This window comes from Cardiocondyla obscurior, linkage group LG08, assembly GCF_019399895.1.
Source record: "Cardiocondyla obscurior isolate alpha-2009 linkage group LG08, Cobs3.1, whole genome shotgun sequence".
Classification (NCBI taxonomy): domain Eukaryota; kingdom Metazoa; phylum Arthropoda; class Insecta; order Hymenoptera; family Formicidae; genus Cardiocondyla; species Cardiocondyla obscurior.
In genome coordinates, this window is record NC_091871.1 from 131,283 (window position 1) to 155,878 (window position 24,596).

At 46.7% G+C, this 24,596-nt stretch overlaps 1 protein-coding gene and 1 pseudogene across 1 annotated transcript; both read right to left on the bottom strand.

Annotated features, from left to right (window-relative positions):
- Positions 1-823: 823 nt before the first annotated feature.
- Positions 824-2,845, bottom strand: LOC139104802 (uncharacterized; annotated as a pseudogene).
- A 14,527-nt stretch (positions 2,846-17,372) lies between these two features.
- On the bottom strand, positions 17,373-22,640 carry LOC139104803 (uncharacterized). Its single transcript, XM_070660515.1, has 2 exons — positions 18,483-22,640; positions 17,373-17,891 (listed from the first exon to the last, which is right to left on the bottom strand). The coding sequence occupies exons 1-2, from the start codon at positions 22,638-22,640 to the stop codon at positions 17,373-17,375; spliced, it is 4,677 nt and encodes a 1,558-aa protein (XP_070516616.1).
- Between the last annotated feature and the right edge of the window lie 1,956 nt (positions 22,641-24,596).

Below are 24,596 nucleotides of genomic sequence, written 5' to 3' on the forward strand. Positions count from 1 at the left end.
GTACGTCTGCACCACCTCCAACACTAGAATACCTGTTAGATTGACTCTTAAAAACGTGCAGTGCGGCTGCACCGAAATTAATTGTCAGTCACACAGGCTATTGTAATATTGTGAATAAATTAAAATTGTGAAACAATTGGAATAAAGGTAAGGTAGGATATTACTGATTTTAACACGAGTTGAATTTTAACAGTTAATCTATATTCTTAATTTTATGATACACTTATAAGATTACAAAAGTAGAATATTGAATATTGAAGTTAAACTTAGACGTATGTCGTTAGACTTATTAGACCCGCACGCGGGATGGACTCTCTTGAAAGAGAGGTGTTAAGAGTTTGGAGTCAGGATTAGAACTGCCGCTTCGGTGAGACTGAGCTCCGGGCTTCACCGGCGCTGCCTCCCACCTAGCGCTTGGGTAGTAGTGGGAGTAGGTAGTGGGAGTAGCGGCGTTCGGCGTTGCTGGCCGCCTGGAGGTGGAACGGTGATAGTGGGAATAGCGGCGTTCGGCGCTGCGAGCCGCATGGAAGTGGAAGCCTCTGTTGGCGGGAATAACGCTTAACTACTTATTTCTAGCGTCGGCGTGGATAATGCTATACTACTGAATATAACGTCGGCGCGACTACTGTTATACTACGTACAAGTAATATAGATGTGTTTTTTACTTTTTACGCATTAGATGTATGAATGATAGATAATGCTTAAATGTACTCGCAAAAATATTCTTATAAAAGATATATATTATTTGGCGGGACGTGACACCTCCCCCTTTAAAATAAAAGATCGGCTTATGTGCCGATGCTTTTTGCTAGACTTATATTTATTACACCTTTGAATCACGCATATCGGAGTTTTTCAGATATTGTCTTAACGCGTGATATGTGTATTGTTTTGGGTTCACATTGTGTTCAGGTTCTATGGAAGCACTAATTTCTTGTTGGTGGTCAGGGGCACTAGAGGGGCCGGGAGGCAGATTTTCTGGCGATGAAAGGGTTTCCTGGTCCTTGTCGTTTTGCGTCCTAGGTCTGGTAGCGTCGCGGCCTCCAAGATGAAGAAGTAAGTTTGTAACCGATGTCCAGATTGCTCCCAGTAAGTGTAGACTCCAACCATAAACCGTGTGCAAAGCGTATCCATGGATGATTGTGTCCACAAAGAGTTTAATTATTCGCAAAATCAGGAATATTGCAAATACTCCTGCGCTGGCTGATCCGAAAGATACGAATTCCTTCCACATTTTAGCTCCTGCGGATTCAACGATGCGGTCCAATGAAGCCTCGTCAAGCAGATTTATCATCAAAATCGTTCCTGGCCTGACTTTTCCTCCCATGGCTCCTTGAGCGATGTTGTTCGGCATCAATGGTCTTTCGACGGGAAACATTATATGCGTTCTCAACCGGTTCAAATCTTCGGTTGAATAGATGCCGCTTGTTGCTAAGGAGTTTGGACTCGTATACTGCCATTTAGGTTGAGTAAGTGGCTCGATTATAGGTGGTGCCAATGCTTCCACGGTTCGCGGAGTTAATCGGTACCAAATGCTGTCGATTTTGTACATGGTTGGCAACAGCCCGTTGCAGTCTTTAGGTGTCCCCGTTGTTGTAAGTATTCTTGATCGTGGCAGAAGGAAGAATGATTGATTTCTGTTAGTAACAGGTAATTCGTTGAAGCACTCTTCGGTCTGTCGTATTCTGCATTCCACAGGAATACATTTAACCATGTGGATTACTTCGCCCATAGTGATGGCTGTATCCATATATCCAGGGCCTTTCATGATCCTATAGGCCATTTCGTTTGGAGCTATGCTTGCAAGAGAGAGAGCATTTTGTATAATTTGCTTCTTTAAGGCGCACTTCTGTTCCATGATATCTTGATATAGACGAGTTAGCTGTGTCTTGATGTGTTTCTCCACGTACACAAACTTAGAGTTTATGTATGAGAAAATGTCCAGGTTGTCCACGGCAAGTTTTGATCGTATTTTGAAAGTACTGCCTTTGCTTGTTTCTAGGATAAAAAGTTTTAGATGTTCCGTTTGCATCAACTTGTAACCACACAGATTGGTTTCGTGCGTTTTCGTTAATGCAAAGGTGGTTTCCCGAGTCGTTACGGTGTGGATGATAGGTGCCTGTGGGTTAGACGGAGACGTGAGCTTCGCTGCTAGTCCTTCGTACAGAATATCGTATTGGTCAAAATGGCACGTATCCGTAGGTAGTACGGGCCAAAATGTTTCCGCTCCTTCAGAGTCCAGGCATCCTCCGGAAGAAAATAGACACTGGGTACCGGAAGGCAGTATAACGTGTCCAGAAGATCTCTTTACGGGAGTCTCAAAAGATTTCAATGTAATCTTTATTGACGCCTGAACAATTGCATTTTCCCAGGAACCATATGCATCGGAGTATTTCGTTCCGCTGCATTTTCCATCTACAGATACCGAACCAGCTATGGTAGCGCTTCGGTAATTTGTCGAATATTTGGCAAGTCCGTCTAGAATAGCGTTCGCTATTGTTGCAGTTCCCGTATCGTGAATTCGTTTACAGAATTGTTCTCCGATTTCTAATATGAATTCTCTTCGTCCGTTGTGTACTATCGAGATGTGACTATGCATCCCGCAGTAGGAAACAATTCTGTCTATCTCGATCTTGCATTGAGTGACAGATATTTTATCATAGTTGGATGTCTGCATTAATTGTATGTAAACATCTTCTTGCTTTGGATTAGTATTTCGAATGTCTCAATTTTCGATGTCCAGAAGGGAGAGCGTGGTAATGTTCATTCCTTCCCCGCTGCAATCGTAGCCGATCATAGCAGCGGCAAATGGAAGAAGAGCCAGCCCACAAATAGTTAGATGCATCTCGCTGTTCAGTGGTCGTCGCAGGAATGTGTCGACTCTGGCTCCGATGGTCGTTGAGGTGGATCCCAATCTCGTGGAGTGGGAGTAGCGTTAGTGGTGGGGGACTATTTTAGTTTATTCAAATGAACAATTTTATTTCTATTTGAATTTATCTTAATCTTAACATTATTATTCGCTAAAACTTCTATGACCAGATATGGTCCTATGTACTGGTCTTTTAGTTTATTAGTGGGTTCTTTTAACAAGTACACTAAATCTCCCACTTTAAGACTTAAAGTATTAATTCGTCTGTCATATTGTTCCTTAGAACGTTTTTTCGCTTTTATTAGATTTTCGCGTGCGTTATTTTGCACATCGCGTATCTTATCGAATAAGTCAGATAAATATTTAGAATAACTTTCATTACCTATGTCTTCTGGGAATCTTTCGCTAGTTGGGACTCGCGCTGTTTTTCCAAACACTAGTTCGTGCGGAGTATATCTGGTGCCCTTGTGGACACTAGTGTTATAAGAGAAATTTGCAATTTCAAGATATTCATCCCAATTACACTTATCTCCGACAACTTGCTTAAGATATTCCCATAAAACATGGTGAGCTCGTTCTACTGAACCGTTTGATTGTGGTCGGTAGGTCGTGGTTTTATAAGTAGTTATTTTAAATTTCTTTGCTATAGCTCGCATCAGACTGTTTAGAAAGTGACTTCTCTGGTCAGTAAGAGGGGCTTTCGGTGCGCCATTTACGCATATAAATTTATTAATAAGCGCGTCTGCTACGTTTAAAGCGCCGGATTTTTGAAGTGCTGTCGCAACTGAATATTTTGTTAACAAGTTTTGTATAGTTAAAATGTACGCGTTTCCTTTGTTTGACACAAACAATGGACCCATGATATCCATCGAGATTTTATCAAATGCACTGTGGGGGGTGTCCGTAAGTACCATTGGTTGTTTGGCTTTAACGCGTATAAGTTTTTCTTCTGAGTTATTGCAATATCTAATTACTCTTTCTACATCGCGTTTCATTTGCGGCCATGTATATTTTTCGCGGATTCTTCTGAAAGTTTTCGTTACTCTTTTATGGCCTCCGAGAGGAGAAGCATGATACTCTTTTATAATATCTTCTCGACGAATTTCGGGAAGTGCAATGATTTTATTTAGGCAAATTGTAATTACTGTTTCCATTTCTCGGAATGTATCATCGAGGTACTTATAAACGCTTTCCCATGGTATGTTACCGATGTCCCCTTTTGTAATTGAAAATTCAGTAATACCGATTTCTCTTACTACGTCATACAAAGATGAAATCGATTCTTTAACACTATTCCTTTGCAATACAGTGGATGATTTTTCAGGTAAAGTTAATACAATAATATACTTATTTTTATACGGTATTGGACGCGCTCGTCCAATAGTAGGTTCATTAATTTTCGGTAAAATTGAATTTTGTTTCAACAGTTCAGCTCCCAAATCGCATGGTTGTCCGGTTTCCCAGATAAATACTACCAAACTATCTTTTCAATATAAAATATTATCTCGCGTGTTCTTTATTATGGTCATGTAATGATTTGGAAACTGGTACGGTATATTAACATTATCAAATATTTCGTCGTCGGACTGATCGCTTGAAATAGAGTCGCTATCTGATATGTCTGATGCGTCGTTATCTGCATATTCCTTATTATAATCGTCACTCGAAAGAGCATCTAAACCTATGCGAGCATCGCTTCGGTTTATGTTACTTGATTCGGGTAAGATATTTATGTCTGATGTATTGCGCGCTCGAGTGTCGGTTATCGCCTCACATATTTCCTCATCACCTCTTTTGCTTATATTACCGGTGTCGGGCAGGGTGTTTATGTCTGCCTTGTAACGCGATCGAATTTCCTTATCACCTCTTCGGTTTACATTACCGAAGTCAGGAAGGATGTTTATGTCTGGCGCGTTGCGTGTTCGCATTTCCTTATCACCTCTTCGGTTTACATTACCGGAGTCGGGAAGGATGTTTATGTCTGGCGCGTTGCGTGTTCGCATTTCCTTATCACCTCTTCGGTTTACATTACCGGAGTCGGGAAGGATGTTTATGTCTGGCGCGTTGCGTGTTCGCATTTCCTTATCACCTCTTCGGTTTACATTACCGGAGTCGGGAAGGATGTTTATGTCTGGCGCGTTGCGTGTTCGAATTTCTCTATCACCTTTTCGGTTTACATTACCGGAGTCGGGAAGGATGTTTATGTCTACCGCGTTGCGAGTTCGAGTGTTGCGTGTCACCTCAAACATTTCTTCGTCACTTGAGACAATCTCAAGTGGAAATGCTTGTGTTTGTCGCGTTACGGAGTTTCTTGATAGCGCGTCGGCGTTAATATTTATCTTACCGGCTTTATACTCGACACGATAATCGTACTCCGCCAGTTTTAGCCGCCATCGTATCAACCGAAATGTTGGATTTTTTACTGAGTTAAGGCAAACAAGAGACTTGTGATCGGTCACGAGAGTATATTTATTACCATAGAGATACGGTCTGAAATAATTTGTACAATACACGATAGCTAAAAGTTCTTTTTCTATGGTAGAGTAAATGCATTCTGCTCCGTTGAAAAGACGTGAAGCGTATGCTATCGGCTTATCTTTCCCTATTTCTCCCTGACTTAGAATACTCCCTATCGCGTATCCCGAAGCATCCGTTGTAAGAACGAAGGGTCTTGTAAAATCGGGATGTTGCAGAAGTGGCTCCGAGCACAGATCTCGTAAAATAGTAAAAGCTTTTTCTTGTTCCTCCAGCCAGGCAAAAGGAATTTCTTTCTTAAGGAGTTGAGTCAATGGTTTTGCTTTTTTGGAGAAGCCTAAAATAAAACGTCTATAATAACCGGCAAGGCCAAGAAATTGCTTTATGCCCTTAGGATCTTTTGGGCAAGGAAAATTTTTTACCGCGTCTATCTTTTTAGGATCGGGTTTTACTCCGTCCTCACTTATAATGTGACCTAAATATCCAACTTCTTTCCTCAAGAACTCACATTTGTCAGGCTGGAGTTTTAAGCCTGCATTTCGGAGTCGCTCTGCTAATTTATTAAATTTTATAGTGAGCTCTTTTAAGGAACTAGCGTATATAACGATATCGTCTAAGTAGACAAATAATAGAGTGCCTTGGAGACCACACAGAACACGGTTCATCAGCCTTTGAAAAGTGGCTGGAGCGTGTTTTAGGCCAAACAGCATCCTTTTAAACTCATAATGCCCAAAGGGCGTAGAAAATGCCGTTTTCTGTGCGTTCTCCTCGTGCATGGGAATCTGGTGGAAGCCAGATGCCAAATCAAATACGCTAAAGTATTTGGAGCTGCCTAACTGGTCCAGAATTTCGGTTATATTTGGCAAAGGGTACGCGTCGCCCATCGTTTTTTTATTTAAAACGCGAAAATCTATAACTAGCCTCCAACGCTTATTACCCTTTGAATCAGGCTTCTTTGGTACGATCCAAAGAGGGCTGTTATACGGTGAAGTAGATTCCTCAATTACTCCGTTATTTAATAAGTCTTTAACCTGTTTATCAATTTCGTTTTTGTGAATTGGTGGGAATCTGTACTGTTTAGTATTTATAGGATTATTATCCGTGGTAATAATTCTATGACTGGCTACATTTTTACATCCTAAAATTTCGCCAGATATATGAAATAAATCATGATACCTTTCAATTAAACTAAGTACATGACTTGATTCCTCTTTATTTAGATGTTCGAGACGAAGAAGATTTTCGACCTTTTTATTTCTATTTTCGCGTGAAATAGTAGCTATAGAATTTACGGACACGCTCGCAGGCGATGTCTCGGCGGGTACGCGATTAGACATTTTTTCAATTTCCGTTAGCTCTATTTCCGGGATAATTATTTCCTGATCTTGTTCGCTAATATTAATTGCGCGTAGGAAAGCCTTTCCATTTCGATTCGTCACAATCGCGTCGACGAGTAATACATTTTTATTAATATCGAGACGTGGGACATATCCAGTCTCTACATGATTTTTGATCCTGATATATAAAGTTGTTTGCGCGCGGGCAGGTATAATCGCTGTCTTCGGTATAGAAAACGGTAATTTTATTCCATACCAGTCTACGTGTTGTTTTGCAAAATTTATACTCGACGCGTTTTTAAGGAAGTCCGATCCTAGGATGCCTTCCTGGGTTATTGGAAAATTATTAGGAACAACGTGAAACGTAATAATGTGATTTAGAACTTCGATATCGACGGACCCGAGAGTTTTCACCTGACCGTTAGTAATGCCGCTAAGATACAACTGATCATGGAGTGAAATTTTTACTTCGGGATGCAAAATACTCTGTTTTATTAAATTTGGAGCCGCCCCGGTGTCAATCATTAGGTTAGCGTCCCTAAGGAGATTTTTCGATTTTATTACTGTAGGATGGAATTATCAAATTAAATAAAAGAAAGATTCTTGGCGAAAGCCGTGGTCAAGTTTTAATATAAGTGGATAGTACAGTTATCGCTGTCGGAATCGCGCGTATCGTCTCGATATTTATTGTCGACGGTTTCTTCGAAAAGACTGCCGCTTTCTCAGACAACACCTGTATTTATATTTTCGGTGTGCCTCACAATACATTGACCCGCTGTTATTCGAAACGGCAACGGTCGCTCGATGAAAATATCGCTAGGCGAATATAATTATTTTTGGCTCCTACACTCGGCCGTCCTGCATTGACATACGACCTCGTATGTTGCGCCTATGCGTCGGTTACAATTTAAATGCCGGAAATCTCCTTTGTCTCGCAATCGCTTTCTAAATCGCTTAATTCGGCGTCGCTGTTTTTGGTGATTCACAACTTCATATAATCAGCGGCGGTCGAAGTCTGTTGTGGACCTTCGTGCGCTCCTATTTTGTGTACAACGTATCTATTGTTCCGAAGAACTTTTGTAATTTCATAGGGACCTAAATATTTTGACGCGAATTTTAATCCTGGCGCCTGCTGTGTCCGCCGTATCGCTACCAAATCTCCCTCGCGATATGAATATGCCGGTTTTCGCTTTTTATTATAGACGCGTCGATTCTCTTCTTGTATGCGGGCTATTTTTTTTTTCGCCTGAGCTCGCAACTCGTCGCGGTCCTCCTGAAAACATACCGACCATTCTTTTTCAATCAACTCGCGTACGCTATCGTCAGTTCTCAGGCGTGCATGTGTCCCGAACAGCAAACGAAACGGCGTGGTCGCGATACTCCGGTGCATCGTCGTGTTTAAGCATTGCTGCACGGTGCTGAGATGCTTAAACCACTCGTCGGGTTTAGGCGCGGTCAATTTCGCCAGCAACGGTATCAGCGTTCGATTCACGCGCTCGACCTGACCGTTCGCGCGCGGAATCCCCGTCGTTGTTAACACGTGCTCAATACCCTCCCGCTCGCAATACTTTTGAAAATCTCCCGATGTAAATGCAGTGCCCCGATCGGAAACGATCTGCCTCGGATTTCCAAATATACTAGACTGTTTTTTAAGACGATCCACTACCTCGGCCGCACCGGTGGACTTAGTCGCGTATAGCCACGTGAATTTCGTAAATGCGTCGACTACTAGAAATATATGACGGTAACTTTTTCTCGTTGAATTTAACGGACCTAAATGATCTATATGATAGGTATCTAATGGAACCTCGCCTTTCTCAATAGTAGACAACAAACCTTCCTGTTTACCTTGCTTTCGCTCGGCTAGAATACAGTCAATACAATTTCGGACGGTTTTCTCAATTTTCGGTCGCACGTTTGGGATATAATAATCGCGCCTTAGAATTGCCTCTGTTTTGGCTACCGAAAAATGCCCTTTTTCATGCGCTCTTCTAATTATTCGCGTGTACATCGATTTCGGTACTACTATACAGTAGTCGTTGTCTATTTCTTTGAATAATATGCCGTCTCGTACAATATAGTCGGATCGCATTTTCTCTTGTATTTGTCGGATGATTTTTATTAATTCGTCGTCGTCATATTGCGCTTTTTTGAGACGAGTTATCAAACCGCTCTCGCTCTCGTCGATTAACAAACAACCGGGCAACGGGTTTCTGCTCAAGGCATCGACATGCAACATATTTTTCCCGGGACGATGTTCTATTCGATAATTAAACTCCTCGAGTAGCAGCGCCCATCGAGCTACGCGAACGCACAGATCTTTTTTTGACATTGTCAGTGTAAACGCTCTGCAGTCGGTGACGATCGCAAAAGGTATTCCTAACAGATATACGCGGAATTTTTTTAATGAGCGAACTATGGCGAGGACTTCAAGCTCGTAACTCGTATACTTTTCTTCGGCCGGAGTAGTTTTGCCGCTCGCATAATATATTGGGTGCATCGCACCGTCCTCGTCATTTCGCTGTAACAATATTGCACCGTACCCATACATCGATGCGTCCGTATGGAGCTCGGTTTCCGCCCCCGCTCTATACAAGTCCAATACGGGTCCGGTAACTAGCATTTCCTTTAATTTGTCGAATGCATGTTTTTCGCGGGTACCGAATCTAAAGGTTACGTTCGCTCTCAGTAGATCCGATAACGGCCGCGCGATCACCGCGTATCCCGGAATAAATTTCCGAAAATACCCTGTCAATCCCAGAAACGACTGAACCTGCCGGGCAGTAGCGGGCTCCGAAAAATTTCTTACGGCTTCGACTTTGTGTTCAGAGGGCCTAATGTGCCCATCTTCGATTATATGGCCTAGATATTCGACTCTCGTTTGCAACAAGCTGCATTTTCTCCAATTAATAATTAGACCGCTCCGGCTGGCCGTATCTAAAACACGCTCGAGGTTTCTCAAACCCGCCTCACAATCCGCTGAGGGCACTATCAGATCGTCCATGTAAGCCAGCACCGCGCCTTCGCGAATGAGCTCTCTGAACGCGACATTTATGAATTTCTGGAAAATAGCGGGTGAGTTGCACAGGCCAAACGGCACTCGCAAAAATTCAAAATGACCGTCAGGAACTATAAACGCGGTATACTTTCGACTCGCTTCGTCTATCGATACATGAAAAAACCCGTTTTTGAGATCGATGGTGCTGAATATTCTCGCGCCCTGCAACGCGTCTAACTGATCTTCTATCAGCGGCAGAGGATATCTATCTTTAATAATTTTCTTATTTAATTGACGGTAATCTACACAAAGCCGCGCCAAACCGTCCTTCTTATTTACAAGTACAACCGGGCTCGCGTATTCTGAAATAGACGGTTGCACGATGCCGTCCTTCAACCATTCGTCTACCTGCGCGTTTACTTTATTTCTCTCGGAGACAGACAGTCTCCTCGCCTTCTGGTATACAGGCTCATCATCCTTTAGGATGAGCCTCATTTTTACGTTCGTTTCTTGCGTACGTTTTGGCTCATATCCATCGACGAGACGCCGCAATTCCCGACGACACGCGTCGTCCCGCACATGCGACAAGTCCACGCGCTCGGTCTCGTCACATAAATTTACCGCGATGCGACGGACTTCGGTGAAGGCGTCGTCATGACCGGTCGGCGGTTCTATAGTAATCTTTCCATTCTGCATTTTTAAATTAACCGCGCTCAAAAAGTCCAAACCAATTAATAATTTTTCTCTCAAGACATCGTTAGACACTACGTTAATTACGATTCTAAACGCATTTCCGTCGACCGTCATATCCGCCTCAAAGCGCCCAAGCGTGGCATTTTCCTCGAGGCCAACTCCTCGAAACCGCGTCACCACGTTATCAAGCCGCGGCGCGCCTATCTCGATATATTTGTCCGCTCGCATCAGAGTTATATCGCTCCCGGTGTCAACAAGCGCGCAAACCAAGCTACCGTTAATAACAATGTCTTTCGTTTTTCGCCGTAATTTAAGTTGCGATGTATCGCATCTATTCGCCGACACCGACTTCGCCTGCTCCGGGCAGTCTCGCGCGATGTGCCCTCGCCCTCCGCACCGAAAACATTTTTGTCCCTGCGCTTTCGTTGGGCATTCTCGGCTCACATGATTTTTTTGTCCGCAATTGAAACAATGTTCTATTTTCTCGCGCCTTCCTCGCCCTCCCTCAGTCTCTCCGACCCGCGCACCCGCCCCGCCAGCAACGCGCCGATCGCCTACAGCTCGCTCGCCCTTACCCTCGCCAGACCTCGAGCTCCTCGCCGCAGCCACACCGCCACGGTCTCGCAGCGTGATCCCGCTGAACGCGTGCAGCAGCTCGTCCTGAGTGGAGAACCCGCGCATCCGGGCCATGTTTCGCAGCTCGTGATCTGGTATCCCGTCCACGACGTAGTCCAGGATCTCCTCGTCGTCCATGGCGATGCGATTAGCCATAATCACCTTGTCGTGGACGTAATCGCGAAACGTCTCGCCCCGTCTCCACGTCCGCTCCTCGAAACGGTGCCTCATTGCGATCCGGTTGGGCCGACGGCAGAACATGCCCCTCAGCTCGCCAAGCACTTCGGCTGCTGTCATGCCGATATATTCTGGTTTCGAGTGGAACCATTCCGCCGCTCGTCCCTTGAGCTTCAGTCCGATTATTACTCTGGTCAAGTCGTCGTCGAGCCGATAAGTGTCTTTAAGCAGGTTTACCTGCTTTTCCCATGTTTCGTACGTTTCGGCATCGCCGCTATAGTTGCTCAACAGGTCAGCAACGGCGGTCACACTGATTTTCTTAGATATCACCGGGCGAGGAGCCGCCTCCACACTCATTGGCGAACCCCGCTCCGGTGTCCCGAACAATGTTCGTCGTCTGCAGGGCTCGGGACCGTCCCGAGAGCGCCGCAGCAACTCCGCTTCACGCTTGGTCAGCTCGAGTTCCTTTCTCATTAAATCTCTTTCCATTCGCAATATATTTATTTCTCTGTCACGCTCGAATCCGTCACCGTTCACCTCCAGGCGGTGTGATCCGTCGCGCTCGTCATCGTCATTGTCTTCGGCGAACGTCCCTCCGCGCTCACCCTCGCTCCTCCGCGGCGGCTCTTCCTCGGCGGTCACCTCGTGCTCCGTCACGTAGTGGTCCATCTCCTGGGCCATCTCTTCAACCCAGGCATCATTCGGGTCCGCCCGGCGAAGCCGCTGGACCAGCTCGTTCTTGTTACCCGCGGTGGTCAATCCTCTCCGTCTACACGCGTCCTTGAGCCGGACCACAGTGAAAGACTTAGGGTCTCTTATTGCCGGACTATTCATATTTTCCGTCTCTTTTCCTTTTATTTATCGCGTGAGCCTTATCTTCTCGTCCTTTAACCGTCACCACACACACAAACGCGATCCCGACCTTGCGCGACACTTCTCGTCTCAATAATTAAAATTTCTTTACCGTTTTCTACGTATTCCTCGTCTTTAATTGTCTTTCCTCGTCTATTCGTCTTTATTCGTCTTTCCGCGTTTTTTTTTTTCTTGTCGTCTTTATTCGTCTTTATTCGTCTTTCCGCGTTTTTTTTTTTTTGTGTCGTCTTTATTCGTCTTTATGCACTCACTTATTATCCACGAGTCTTTCGCCGATCCCGGAGTGAGCCCCCAAAATTTGTAGGATGGAATTATCAAATTAAATAAAAGAAAGATTCTTGGCGAAAGCCGTGGTCAAGTTTTAATATAAGTGGATAGTACAGTTATCGCTGTCGGAATCGCGCGTATCGTCTCGATATTTATTGTCGACGGTTTCTTCGAAAAGACTGCCGCTTTCTCAGACAACACCTGTATTTATATTTTCGGTGTGCCTCACAATACATTGACCCGCTGTTATTCGAAACGGCAACGGTCGCTCGATGAAAATATCGCTAGGCGAATATAATTATTTTTGGCTCCTACATTACCGTGGTCGGTGCGTGCAAGAATTCTTTTAAATTTAGGATGGCGATTTTTGTTCTTCGCTCGGTAGGTTTTTCTCCTCTTCCGCGGTCGAAATTGCGTTGATCGGGCGCGTATTTCTGTGGTTGTCCGATCGGGTCGCGTCCGGTCGATCCGTCGGACTGTTCCCGTTTCTCGGCTGAATACATTGAGCGTTATTAAATTGTCTTTTACGACTTTTCTCGATTGTATACCCTCGATTTTTGCAATAACGACATGTTTTTTCTTCAATCGCGGGTGATTCTCGCCGAACCGGTATGTTTTCTCGTAGTCTAGTTAGATTATTGGCTCGATCCGGTTGGTTTCTTTTGATCCGTTGATTTAAATTATTCCATCGAGACGGTGGATTGTTGGAAGAGTTATTATAACTTCTCGGAGTCACATGTGCTGAAGGCCGACTAATAGGGTGTACTGGCTGTTCACGCCTGTAGTGTTTGCGATCATTTCTAGCGCGGTTTTCAAAACGCTGCTTATCTAATTCCTGCCGCTTGGCAATCGCTTTTACGCGCGCGAAAGCTTCCGCAGGGAGGTTATACATTTCCGCGGTAAGTTGAAGTCGGTATTCTAGAGGTAGCCCGTCGCAAAATTATCGCGCTGTTAAACTATCGATTTCCGCTGATAGTCGTGCATCGAGCAATCCGTGTTTTCTACGCTCGGCATCTAATATCGCTGTACGCAAATCTTTTACTCTACTTATGTAATCAAGAACATGCTCGTGCTGTTTTAAATACACCGTTCTCAGCTCGCCACGGTACTGATCAATTGTTTTAGGTTGACCGAAAGCGTCGTTTAATAAATCGATTAGTTGAGTGATTGTATCGCAGGGCTCATCCTCAACCGCGTAATACACGCGTCCCCGTAATTTGTTAATAAGAAGTTTTGTCAAGTTTTTCTCCGACGATGTAGGCACAATTTCTTTAGCCCTTCTACACGCACGGGTAAACTGAGACAATGGAATATTATATCCGTCAAACGCGGACACGCCTTCAGTAGCTTCGCGAAAGGAAACTTTTGGCGCAGGGTTGAAATCAAAATTTGCGTCGCAATTACTGTAGTGGATATCGAATTTTGCAAACGAAAGGGGATATTGCGGAGCTGTATCGAGTCGCGGGTCTCCTAAATTATGCGTTGTTTCTTGCGTTTGTCCGTGCGTTTGAGTACAATCTGTATCTTGAAGTGACTGCTGTTTTTCCCATTTATGCAATTCCGCATCTTTCATGGCTAATTCTTCGCGATAAGTGTTAATTTCGCGAATATGATCGTCTCTTTCTTTTTCAAAAGCTATACGTTGTCTTTCTAACTCTGCACTTTCGGAGGCTACTCTTTTCTGCTGAGATTTTATTGATATGCGAAGCATGTCAAGCTCAACACTTTCAGTCGCGAGTTTTTTACGCGTTGCTTCTAATTATTTTTCAGACAACGGTTTACTTGCTCCCGCCGCTTTACTTCGAGTCTCTATAACAGAAAGCATTTTGTCGCGGTAATTTAAACAAATTGGATTAATTATTTACGCGGGTCAATTTACCGGATCTCGCCGCTGTCACCAAAATTATGTTACGTCCCGGTAGTCGCGGGCGTCTAAGACGGATTCGGACCACGGGCCTAGGCAATTATGAGATCGCGATAGTTTGACCGAGTAAAAATTGGATTTATTTCATGGAACTTCTTTGATGGTCAATAATAATTATTGTTGGTTTGTTCTCTAAATAAGGCTGTTCGTCTAAATTTTGCTCAAGATAAGATAGAAATATCAGAATAGCTTCTTTGCACAATGAACACTGCCGAATTTCGCGAGATTCAACAATTAAATCACCGCAATTGCTACAATTATATTCACCGTAATTTAACCCAATAAGTATCTGATGTGATTGTACGTGAAAGAATTTAGTAGTAGGATGTTCGGATTCACGCATGCATGGTTCACAAAAAACAAAACGTGTATTTTTCTGCTCAAAATAATGATATTTAATTTCGCATCGTGCTTGAGCAAATTAATCACGAATTATATTAGTTAAATCCTCTGGAATCTCACGAGTTGGTATTTCTACACGAAATTGTCGCGGACACATTTATCAAAGTGAATTAAATAGTTGTCAAACTTTCTATAAATACCTCGACAGGATTATTTTGTAAAAACACTCTGTCACCACTAAGATCTAGATAACGTCTTCTAATAATCCCTTTAACACATTTTCTATAAAATGCTGGTAACTTTTTCCGGTTAATCGCGGAGGAAGGAAATGTGGACCGATTTGAATTGAATAAAAGAAAATTTGCGTTACAAAATGTTTAATGAAATAATCTGTTATTTGTTTATACTTACCACTTGGAAAAATTTACACGTAGATAAAAAACCAATCAAAAAATCTACGTACAATTGTTTTTGTCAAGAATCGTGATAACAAAATTTTCTAAAGCAGTCACTAGTCATCCAGTATTCGCGGTGTGACAATCTGTTAAAATGGCAAGTTATACTCCACAAGAATATACAGATATGATAATAGCCTATGGGCTAGCCGATGAAAACGCCACTCGTGCTGCCGAACTGTACATAGAACGGTTTCCTGGGCGAGCACACTATCCGTGCAACCGGACAATTTTCCGCGTAGTGCAGAGATTACGCGAGACGGGATGTCTCGTGCATAATCAAAATAATGCACCTGCGCGACATCAAGTGCAAGATGAAGAACGAGTGCTCGACTTATTCTCTGATCAGCCGAGAATGAGTTTACGTCGTGCGGCACATCATCTTAATTTATCAACATACACGGTGCACAATACTCTTCAAGAAAATATGCTACACCCGTACCACGATTAACGAGTACAGCAGCTTTTACCGAGGGATTTTGGATCACGGCTCCGGTTTTGCGAAGGTATTTTTATTAATAATTTTTATTTGTTTTAATTTTAAAGAGAATAATAATTGTTAAAAAAATTATTTATTTTACAGAGTTTTTTGCAAAATGTCGGCGAAACGCATCGTTTCCCGATATTATTTTATGGACCGACGAGTCTACATTTACACCGAACGGTGTTTTTAATTCGAGAAACCACTTGTATTGGTCGGACGAAAATCCGCATATGGTACGACAAGGAGCATTCCAGTATCGATGGACCGTGAATGTAAGGGCGGGAGTCCTCGGTAATCAAGTGGTAAGTATAAACAGATAACAGATTATTTCATTAAACATTTTGTAACGCATATTTTCTTTTATTCATTTCAGATTGGTCCACATTTCCTTCCTCCGCGATTAACCGGAGAAAATTACCAGTATTTTTTAGAAAATGTGTTACCGGGATTATTAGAAGACGTGCCTCTGGAAACAAGAAGGCGAATAATTTATCAGCACAACAGAGCACCGGCTCATTCTTGCCTGGCAGTGCGCGAAGTTTTGGATGCGCATTTTGGCGACAGATGGATGGGTCGTGGTGGCCCAATGTCCTGGTCGGCACGGTCACCAGATTTGACCGTACTAGATTTTTTTTATGGGGTCATATTAAAAATCTAGTAGAACCCCAACGAAATAGAACTGTAAAAGACGTACGCGAAGCTATCGTTGCGGCGTTTGCGACTATTTCGCCGGAAATGGTGCACCGTGCGACGCGTGATGTTGTTTGAAGGGCCGAACTCTGCTTACAGCAGAGGGAAGGGCACTTCGAACAACTTTTACATTAAGCGCTAAAAGTGGATTAGGCCTACCGGGGATACCACTATAAAAAAAACGCACCATGCTATCTACTGCAAGGTGGTGAGGAAATGATAGCACATTATTTCCTTCTCATTAAAAGTGCGTTAGGCTTAACGTCGTTTGCAATATTTTTATTTTACGTTCAATTACTGAAAACGTTGTGAACAATAAATAAGATGCGACCTTAAAGTATCAGTGTGAATGATATTGATCGTGCGAACGCGTTTGTTTGTCTTCGTCGCGAAGACTCGCCACGACTCTCTTATCGCCGATCGGTTTACTATCATTCTTAAAAATACTAGCCGTCGTCTGTCGCGCTCAGTCCGCGTGTCCTCCTTGTCACTCTTACGCTAACATATTTTAATTTTTTTCTCAAAAACGGTAAAGAATTTTAAAAAATTGTACAGGACTTTTTTTCTTAAAATTTAATTCTCTATCTGTTTTGTAAGAGTACTTCGCGTGAGTTTAATGAGGCAAGGCAGGAAAATACACAAAAAAACACACTTTAATTAAAACTTATTTACACTATTTACAAGGTCTTGTAGTTTCGCCAGCACGGCTAAAACTGCACTTCGGAGATTCGCGGTCTCGCGATGCACTCGCACGGTGCCGCAATTATCGCTCTTTCGTTAAACTCGGAGCTCTCGCGGCTCCGACACGCTTGTTTAACGGCCTTTTTCGCTACTGGAGTTCCCGGGCATTCCTTCCTAGAAAACGCTCGCGAATTCGAGGCAATGCCCCAAAAAAGGCAAAAATGATCACTAAGCCTCGGCATTGGTCAAAAAACGATCGCGCGATAGCGATCCAGCACAACACGCCGCTGGATCACAACACGACGCAACGCCCGACACACCGTGTCACGCGCTAGGGGCCTGACAGCGCGTCGCGATCAGCTGTTTGTGCCCAAAAATAACGAGCACGCGTCGGCTCGTCAACGCCTTGCACGCGAGGCCGCACGCGGCAGCCGAATGTTCAACATGCCGCCCGCTTCGGCAGTCGTTCTGCCGATTGATTTCGATGCACATTTAAGTGCACGCTAATTCTACGGGATCCGTTTCCTCGCGCGTTGCCTCCTTGCCCTTTACCACCTCGCCCGCACAACTGGTCGCGAACAACGGTACGATTTTCACGACCGGGCGTCTGAAAATCGATGTCGCGGTCCGCACGGACACCACGCGCACCTGCCCGTCCGCCCCGGGGTGAACATCCACAACGCGCGCGAGCGGCCACCGCGTTGGTGGCGTGTTTTCTCCGCTGATGAGGCACAGGGTGCCCACGCGAATGTTCTCCGCCCGCCGTGACCACTTGGGGCGCGCTGCCATGGTCTGGAGAACCTCTGTCGCCCACCGTCTCCAAAAATGGTCCCGCATCCGTTGCAGCACCTGCCATCTCGTCAAGTCGGCCTCCGGCACGCCGTCCAGTTGAGCCTCGGGAACGGAATTCAGCGCCGCTCCAATCAAAAAATGGCCCGGCGTCAGGGCCTCAACGTCGTCCGGATCGTCCGAAAGCGGCGCCAACGGGCGCGAGTTGAGGCATGCCTCCACCTGCGCGAGCAAGGTGGTAAGCTCCTCAAACGTGAGGGAAGTTTCGCCAAGCACCCTCCTCAGATGATGCTTCGTGGAGCGCACTGCAGCCTCCTACAGGCCGCCGAAGTGAGGGACCCCGGGCGGATTGAACCTCCACGCCACTCCGTCATTCGCGAGTCGGTCCGTCCACGGGCTCTCGCGTTCTATTCTCCGCAGAAAGGCGCGCAGCTGAGCGTCCGCTCCGACGAAAGTGGTGCCCCGATCGCTCCACATTGTCGCACACAATCCGCGCCGAGACACGAAGCGTCGGTACGCTGCCAGGAAGGCGTCGGCAGAATAATCGAAAACGGCCTCCAGGTGCACGGCTTTAGTCGCGAAACATACAAAAATCGCCAGAAACCCGCGAAATGATTTCTGGCCGCGCCCTCGCGAACATCGCATCCAGACGGGACCCGCGTAATCAATGCCCGTATGAAGGAAGGGCCGCGACGGACGCACTCTCTCCCGCGGAAGATCGCCCATAAGAGGCTGCGGGTGTGCCGCCCGCCATCTCGCACACCGCACGCAGCCGTGTATCAGTCGTTTGACCACTGAGCGCCCGCACAGCACCCAGTAGCGCTGTCGCAGCACGGCCAAGGTGAGTTGCACTCCCCCGTGCAACACGCGCTGGTGGCAAGCATCCACCAGGAGTCTCGTCCAGTCGGAGTCCCGTGGCAAGATGACAGGGTGCCGCTGGTCCAGAGGCACCAGCGCGTGCCTCACTCTCCCGCCGACCCTCAGCACGCCCCTCTCGTCCAGGAACGGTGTCAGCCGAAGCAGGCCACTGCGCCGCGGCAAAGGAGTGCCAGCCCGGATGTCCTCCACCTCCTCCGCAAACCACATGCCTTGAACCGTTCGCGTCCACAGGGTCTCGGCGTCCTCCAGCTCACCGGACGTCAGGGTTCCTAAAACGACAATGCCACCGCTCGCTCTGCGTCGCCAACGCAGGCAGCGAGCGGTGAATCGAAGCAAATTGTTGAGCCTCGAAAATCGAAGGAGAATCTCGCTCTCCTCCACCACCGCCGCTGTTAACGCCGTCCCCGCACGCCGCTCTCTCGCCGTCTCCTCCAGCTCCATTCCCGTCATCATGGTCTGCTTCTCCTCGTAAGGGGGTGCTCCAGCCCGCAGCCACGGGGGGCCAGTCCACCACAACGGATGCTCCACCAGTTCCCGAGGCCGCACTCCGCGAGAAGCGCAATCAGCGGGGTTGTCGACACCACGAAGATGCCGCCAATGATCGCCAGGAAATGTGCGCTGAATTTCGGCGACTCTGTTCGCCACATAAGTGGTCCATTTCGCGGGGTGTCCCCGTATCCACGCCAAGGCCACCGTCGAGTCGGTCCACTGGTGCACGGCACTCGTCGGAAGATCAAGAAGAGCCCTGAAATGCTCCACTACCTCCACCAGCAAGGCCGCTCCGCATAATTCCAGGCGGGGGAGAGACACCCTGCGCAGCGGCGCCACCCGAGTCTTGGCGCCAAGCAAGGCGACTCGGCCGCCTGAATTCTCCTCCCCCTCGTCCACCTGCAGGTAGACCACCGCAGCGTAAGCCCTCTCGAAAGCATCTGAGAATCCGTGCAGCCGGACCGAGGGACGCGAGGCCGACGTCCACAGCCACCGAGGCAGTTCCACCGCCTCCAACAGCGGCAATTCAGAGCGGAACGCCATCCAAGCGGCGGCATCCCCCGCGTCCAAGGAGTCATCCCACGCCACTCCTCGAAGCCACAAGGTCTGAATCATGAGCTTGGCACTCACAGTCACCGGAGCAAGCCAGCCCAGCGGATCGTACAGCCAAGCGGATTCCGAAAGAACCCGCCGCTTAGTAGGAGATCGAGTGTCCGACCTCGGCACTCGAAATCGGAAAATATCGCGTAGCGGCTGCCAGCGCAGTCCCAGCGCCGACAGCGTATCCTCCGGGTTCCATTCTACGGCTCCATCCAGGCGATGCTCCATTGGGATGGTATCCAGGAGTTTCCCATCGCTCGCTGCCCACTTCCTAAGCGGGAAGCCGCCCGCCTCGCAAATCGCGGTTAGCTCGCGCAGTCTCTCTCGTGCCGCGGCCAAGCCATCCGCCCCGGTCAGGATGTCGTCGACGTACGTCTCCCGAAGCAACGCGTCCGCGCCCTGCGGGAAACGGGCTCCCTCGTCGATGGCCAGCTGCCTCATTGCCCGGACGGCCAAGAACGGGGCACAGGCAAGTCCGTAAGTCACGGTCCTGAGTCGGAACGCCTGCACCGGCTCACCCGGGTTCCCCCTCCATAGCACGCGCTGCAGATCGTGGTCATCCTCGTGAATCAGCACCTGCCGATACATCTTGGCCACGTCCGTTGTTGCGGCAAACTTGTAACGTCTCCATCGCGTTAAGATGTCCGCGAGTGCCGGTAGTAAATTCGGTCCACATCGAAGCGACTCGTTCAACGTCACTCCACTTGAAATCCGCGCCGAGCCGTTAAAGACGACTCGGATTTTAGCCGCCGGACCTTCCCCCTTCATCACTCTATGGTGGGGCAGGTAGCACACCCTTCCTCCGCCCTGTCCGGAGGCACTCGGCACGGGCGCCATGTGGCCCAGCGTTAGGAACTTTTTCATGAAGTCCGAGTACAGTTCACAAAGCCGTCCGTCCCCGGCAAGGCGACGTTCCACCCCGGCAAGTGTTCGTCGCGCTACGCGCTCGGAGTCCTCGAGATTCGGCAGCGGCTCGCGCACCGGGAGGCGCACCACGTAACGTCCAGAGGTCGTTCGCGAGTGCGTCCGAACGAAATGCGCCTTGCACCTTTTTTCTTCCGCCGACATCGGGGGAGGACCGCGCGCGGGTTCCTCCTGCTGCCAAAATCGGGCGACCAGTGATCCGAGGTCGTCGTCCGTCGAGCATGTGAACACCGAGCCCCCGAGACCGCTCGAGGAGTCGCGCACCGCCCCCGCCAGAATCCATCCCAGCGTGGTATTCACTGCCACAGGGACGCCCGGCCCTCCTCTCCGCAGGCCCTCACGCACAATGTTCGCGTAGACCTCCGCTCCCAGAAGCACCTCCACCGTTTGACAGACATCGAAGTCAGGATCGGCCAGCCTCAGTCCGCGCACGTGAGGCCAATTGTCCGCGACTCGCGCGAGACCGCCGCCGGATCCCGACACTCGCGGCAAGATCAAAGCGGAAATCCGGAACGGTTCCAAGGGCGAGAAGTGAGGGGCAATGTTCACCGAAATCCGACCGCGCGCGGCCCCCGACCTTCGACCGCCCACCCCGTACACGACCGTAGAAGCCGCTGTCCGAGGCAGTCTCAACCGCTGCGCGAGAGACTCAGAAATCAACGAGATCTCTGACCCCGGGTCGATTAAGGCACGCGTCACAACCGGCGAGCCATGGACGTCCATGGCGACAATTCTAGCGGTGGCCAGCAGCACCACGGGTCTCTCCGTACGCTCCTCTTGAAGGTGCAAGGCGGTTGCTCCTTCACTCCCTCTCGCCTCCTCAGCCGCAAACACCTCGTGGATCGAGCTATGGTGCCGCCGGTGACACGTCACGCACGTCTTCGTCGACGGACACGCGTCCAATCGATGCCTCCCGAAACAGTTCGTGCACAAGTCATTTTTTCGCGCCAATTCGCGTCGTTCTCTCGGTGTTCTCTTCTGGAACTCCTTGCACGAAAGAACATAGTGAGCGCCCTGACACAAGGAGCAGTGCGAAGGGCGCGGTTTGTCGCACACGAGAAGTAATCGTGCGACCCGCGCGCCCGCTCCTGTCTTCCCCGCCGCACCGCCGCGCTCCACTCCGCTGACCTGCAACGCGTCAAGGGCCCGCAACCGCCGCTCCAGAAATTCCTTCAGTCTGTCGTAAGAAGACGGCTCCACAGAGTTGCCCTCCGCCGTCTCCCATTCACGTCGCGATTTAGCGTCGAGCGCCTCGACCACGATGTGCAGAAACAAATCGCAATCCACGATGGGTCGCCCGATGCCCTCCAGCGAACCCACGGTCTGCAGCATGCCGTGGTACAAGCGCCGAAGGTCTGCCGCCGACTCGTTTTTCAATTTCGGCAAAGCCAGAAAATTGGCGAAGACAGAGCGTAGTAGGAGCCGTTTGTTCGCGTAGTTGTCAGAGAGAAACTTCCAGACGCGGCTGTAATTTTCTCCGGTGGTTGCGATATTTTTTACAAGCTGCTCAGCGTCTCCCTTCAGGCAGCTCCGCAAGTAATGTAACTTGTCAACGTTTGACAGCGAGGCATCCTGCGCGATGACGGATTCAAATCTGTCCTTGAAATTCGGCCAGTCCTCGAACCGGCCAGCGAACGACGGCAATTGCAGTTGGGGCAGCTTCCTCTTGCTCTGGGACCCCTGCACCACCGAGGACATCTCGCTTCTCTCGCTATCCCGCTTGATTTCCTCACGCGCCTCCAACAGGGCGGCGCGTTGGTCTACGTAGGCCTCCTTGACCAACCCGAAAAAATCGTTACGAGTGTAATCGCATTCGATCATGCTCGGCCAGTGATCATTCCTCAAGGCCTCATGAGCGCTCTCAAATTTCGCCCAGTAATTGTCGAGGAGCTTCAACTTACTGTCGATAGCCCCCGCGGTAATTTTACTCGCTCCCATCTTCTTCAAATTTTCCACCGCTCGCGCAATTCGGCCATGTAGCTCCTGCTGCCCGCGCAGCAGGGCCTCCAACTCCGGGCTCACAACGACCGCCCGCTTCCCCGGCGTCTGGGTGGTACTTCCATCTTCCTTCGTCGCCATGGCACTTAAATCGCCCACGGCTAGTATCCGGCTCGAAGGACCAAAATGTTTTGTAAGAGTACTTCGCGTGAGTTTAATGAGGCAAGGCAGGAAAATACACAAAAAAACACACTTTAATTAAAACTTATTTACACTATTTACAAGGTCTTGTAGTTTCGCCAGCACGGCTAAAACTGCACTTCGGAGATTCGCAGTCTCGCGATGCACTCGCACGGTGCCGCAATTATCGCTCTTTTGTTGAACTCGGAGCTCTCGCGGCTCCGACACGCTTGTTCAACGGCCTTTTTCGCTACTGGAGTTCCCGGGCATTCCTTCCTAGAAAACGCTCGCAAATTCGAGGCAATGCCCAAAAAAGGCAAAAACGATCGCTAAGCCTCGGCATTGGTCAAAAAACGATCGCGCGATAGCGATCCAGCACAACACGCCGCTGGATCACAACACGACGCAACGCCCGACACACCGTGTCACGCGCTAGGGGCCTGACAGCGCGTCGCGATCAGCTGTTTGTGCCCAAAAATAACGAGCACGCGTCGGCTCGTCAACGCCTTGCACGCGAGGCCGCACGCGGCAGCCGAATGTTCAACACTATCTAAATTTTTCGGGCATGACACCTTAAATCAAACACCCTGTATACTCTTGTACGTATATAAACTTAGCCGCGCGTACTCTCGTCTTTTCATCTATAAAAATTACTAAGTATGAATTTTGAGTTGGACTTAGCCGCAAAAATGAACAATGGACTTAGCCGCACAGACTATACGATGGACTTAGCCGCGCGAGCTCTCTTATAGAACTTAAACTCTCGATCGATCAACATAAAATTAATAATTTAATAATTTATAATTTTTGTTATATACATTTTAAAAAGCCCTAAATAACTAATAACAAACCCTTATAAACCGTTTCTTAATTTGTCTTAGTTTTGGACTTATAAATTTTTAAAGTTACACACTCATGTTCTCCTGATACATTTCTCACATAAAATCCTTAATAATTATTAAACCATTAAAGATCAAGCTTTATCCTCTTAGATGTGAAGAACCCTTATAATTCCCTATTTAAAAATCTATATAGACTTATACCTTTGTGGGCATTAATAGTATATTGTTATTAATAAATTAAAATTAATAGCCATTAACACCCAAATTTTATAACGCTAAATCATACTTCCCTATGAATTATTAACGTATATTAAATATCTTTTCTTAATCTTTATTAGTTTAGCAGCTATGAATTTTTAAACTTTTACTCTTACCCACACATACATACATTACAACACACGTATAGGAAGAACTTCTTTTATTTACAAAATTTCAAGGACTTATAATTATATTTGTATAAGGAGTAAATAAATATACAAATTAACTTTTATAAAAGTTATTCTTTATTAATTAATTATTAAATTTATTATAAACAAATTAAACAAGTACAATATTTTCAAATTCTGTACCGTGCATCCTTCGGCATTTGCAAAATTATCCCAAATCCATATATTATACTTTCTTTTACTCCTTATAGATTCCGAGATATAGAAATTTTACAAACCCGGATAGTTTGAAGAACCGGAATATCTTTACTGAAAAACAAGAGATACAAAAGTTAATTAAAAACCTTTTAAATTATAAAATATTAATAAACTATTAATTTATTTATAAAGAGATTGAATGAAGAAATAAAAATAATTCTATAAATAAATTTTCTTAATTAGTTAATTATCCAAATTGTTATAAACAAATAAAACACTGTCCAATTATTCAAAATTCTGTTACGTGTATCTTGTCACATTTGAGCTCTCATTTAAAAAACTATTAAACATTTTCTTTTTATCTCTTTTAGTTTTCGACTTATGACCCCTGCTCAAAATCAGAGACCAACACAAAATGACACAAAATAGTAACACCAACATTTTCTAAACTAATGCTCCTAATAATTAACTACGAACGGAACGAAGACTTG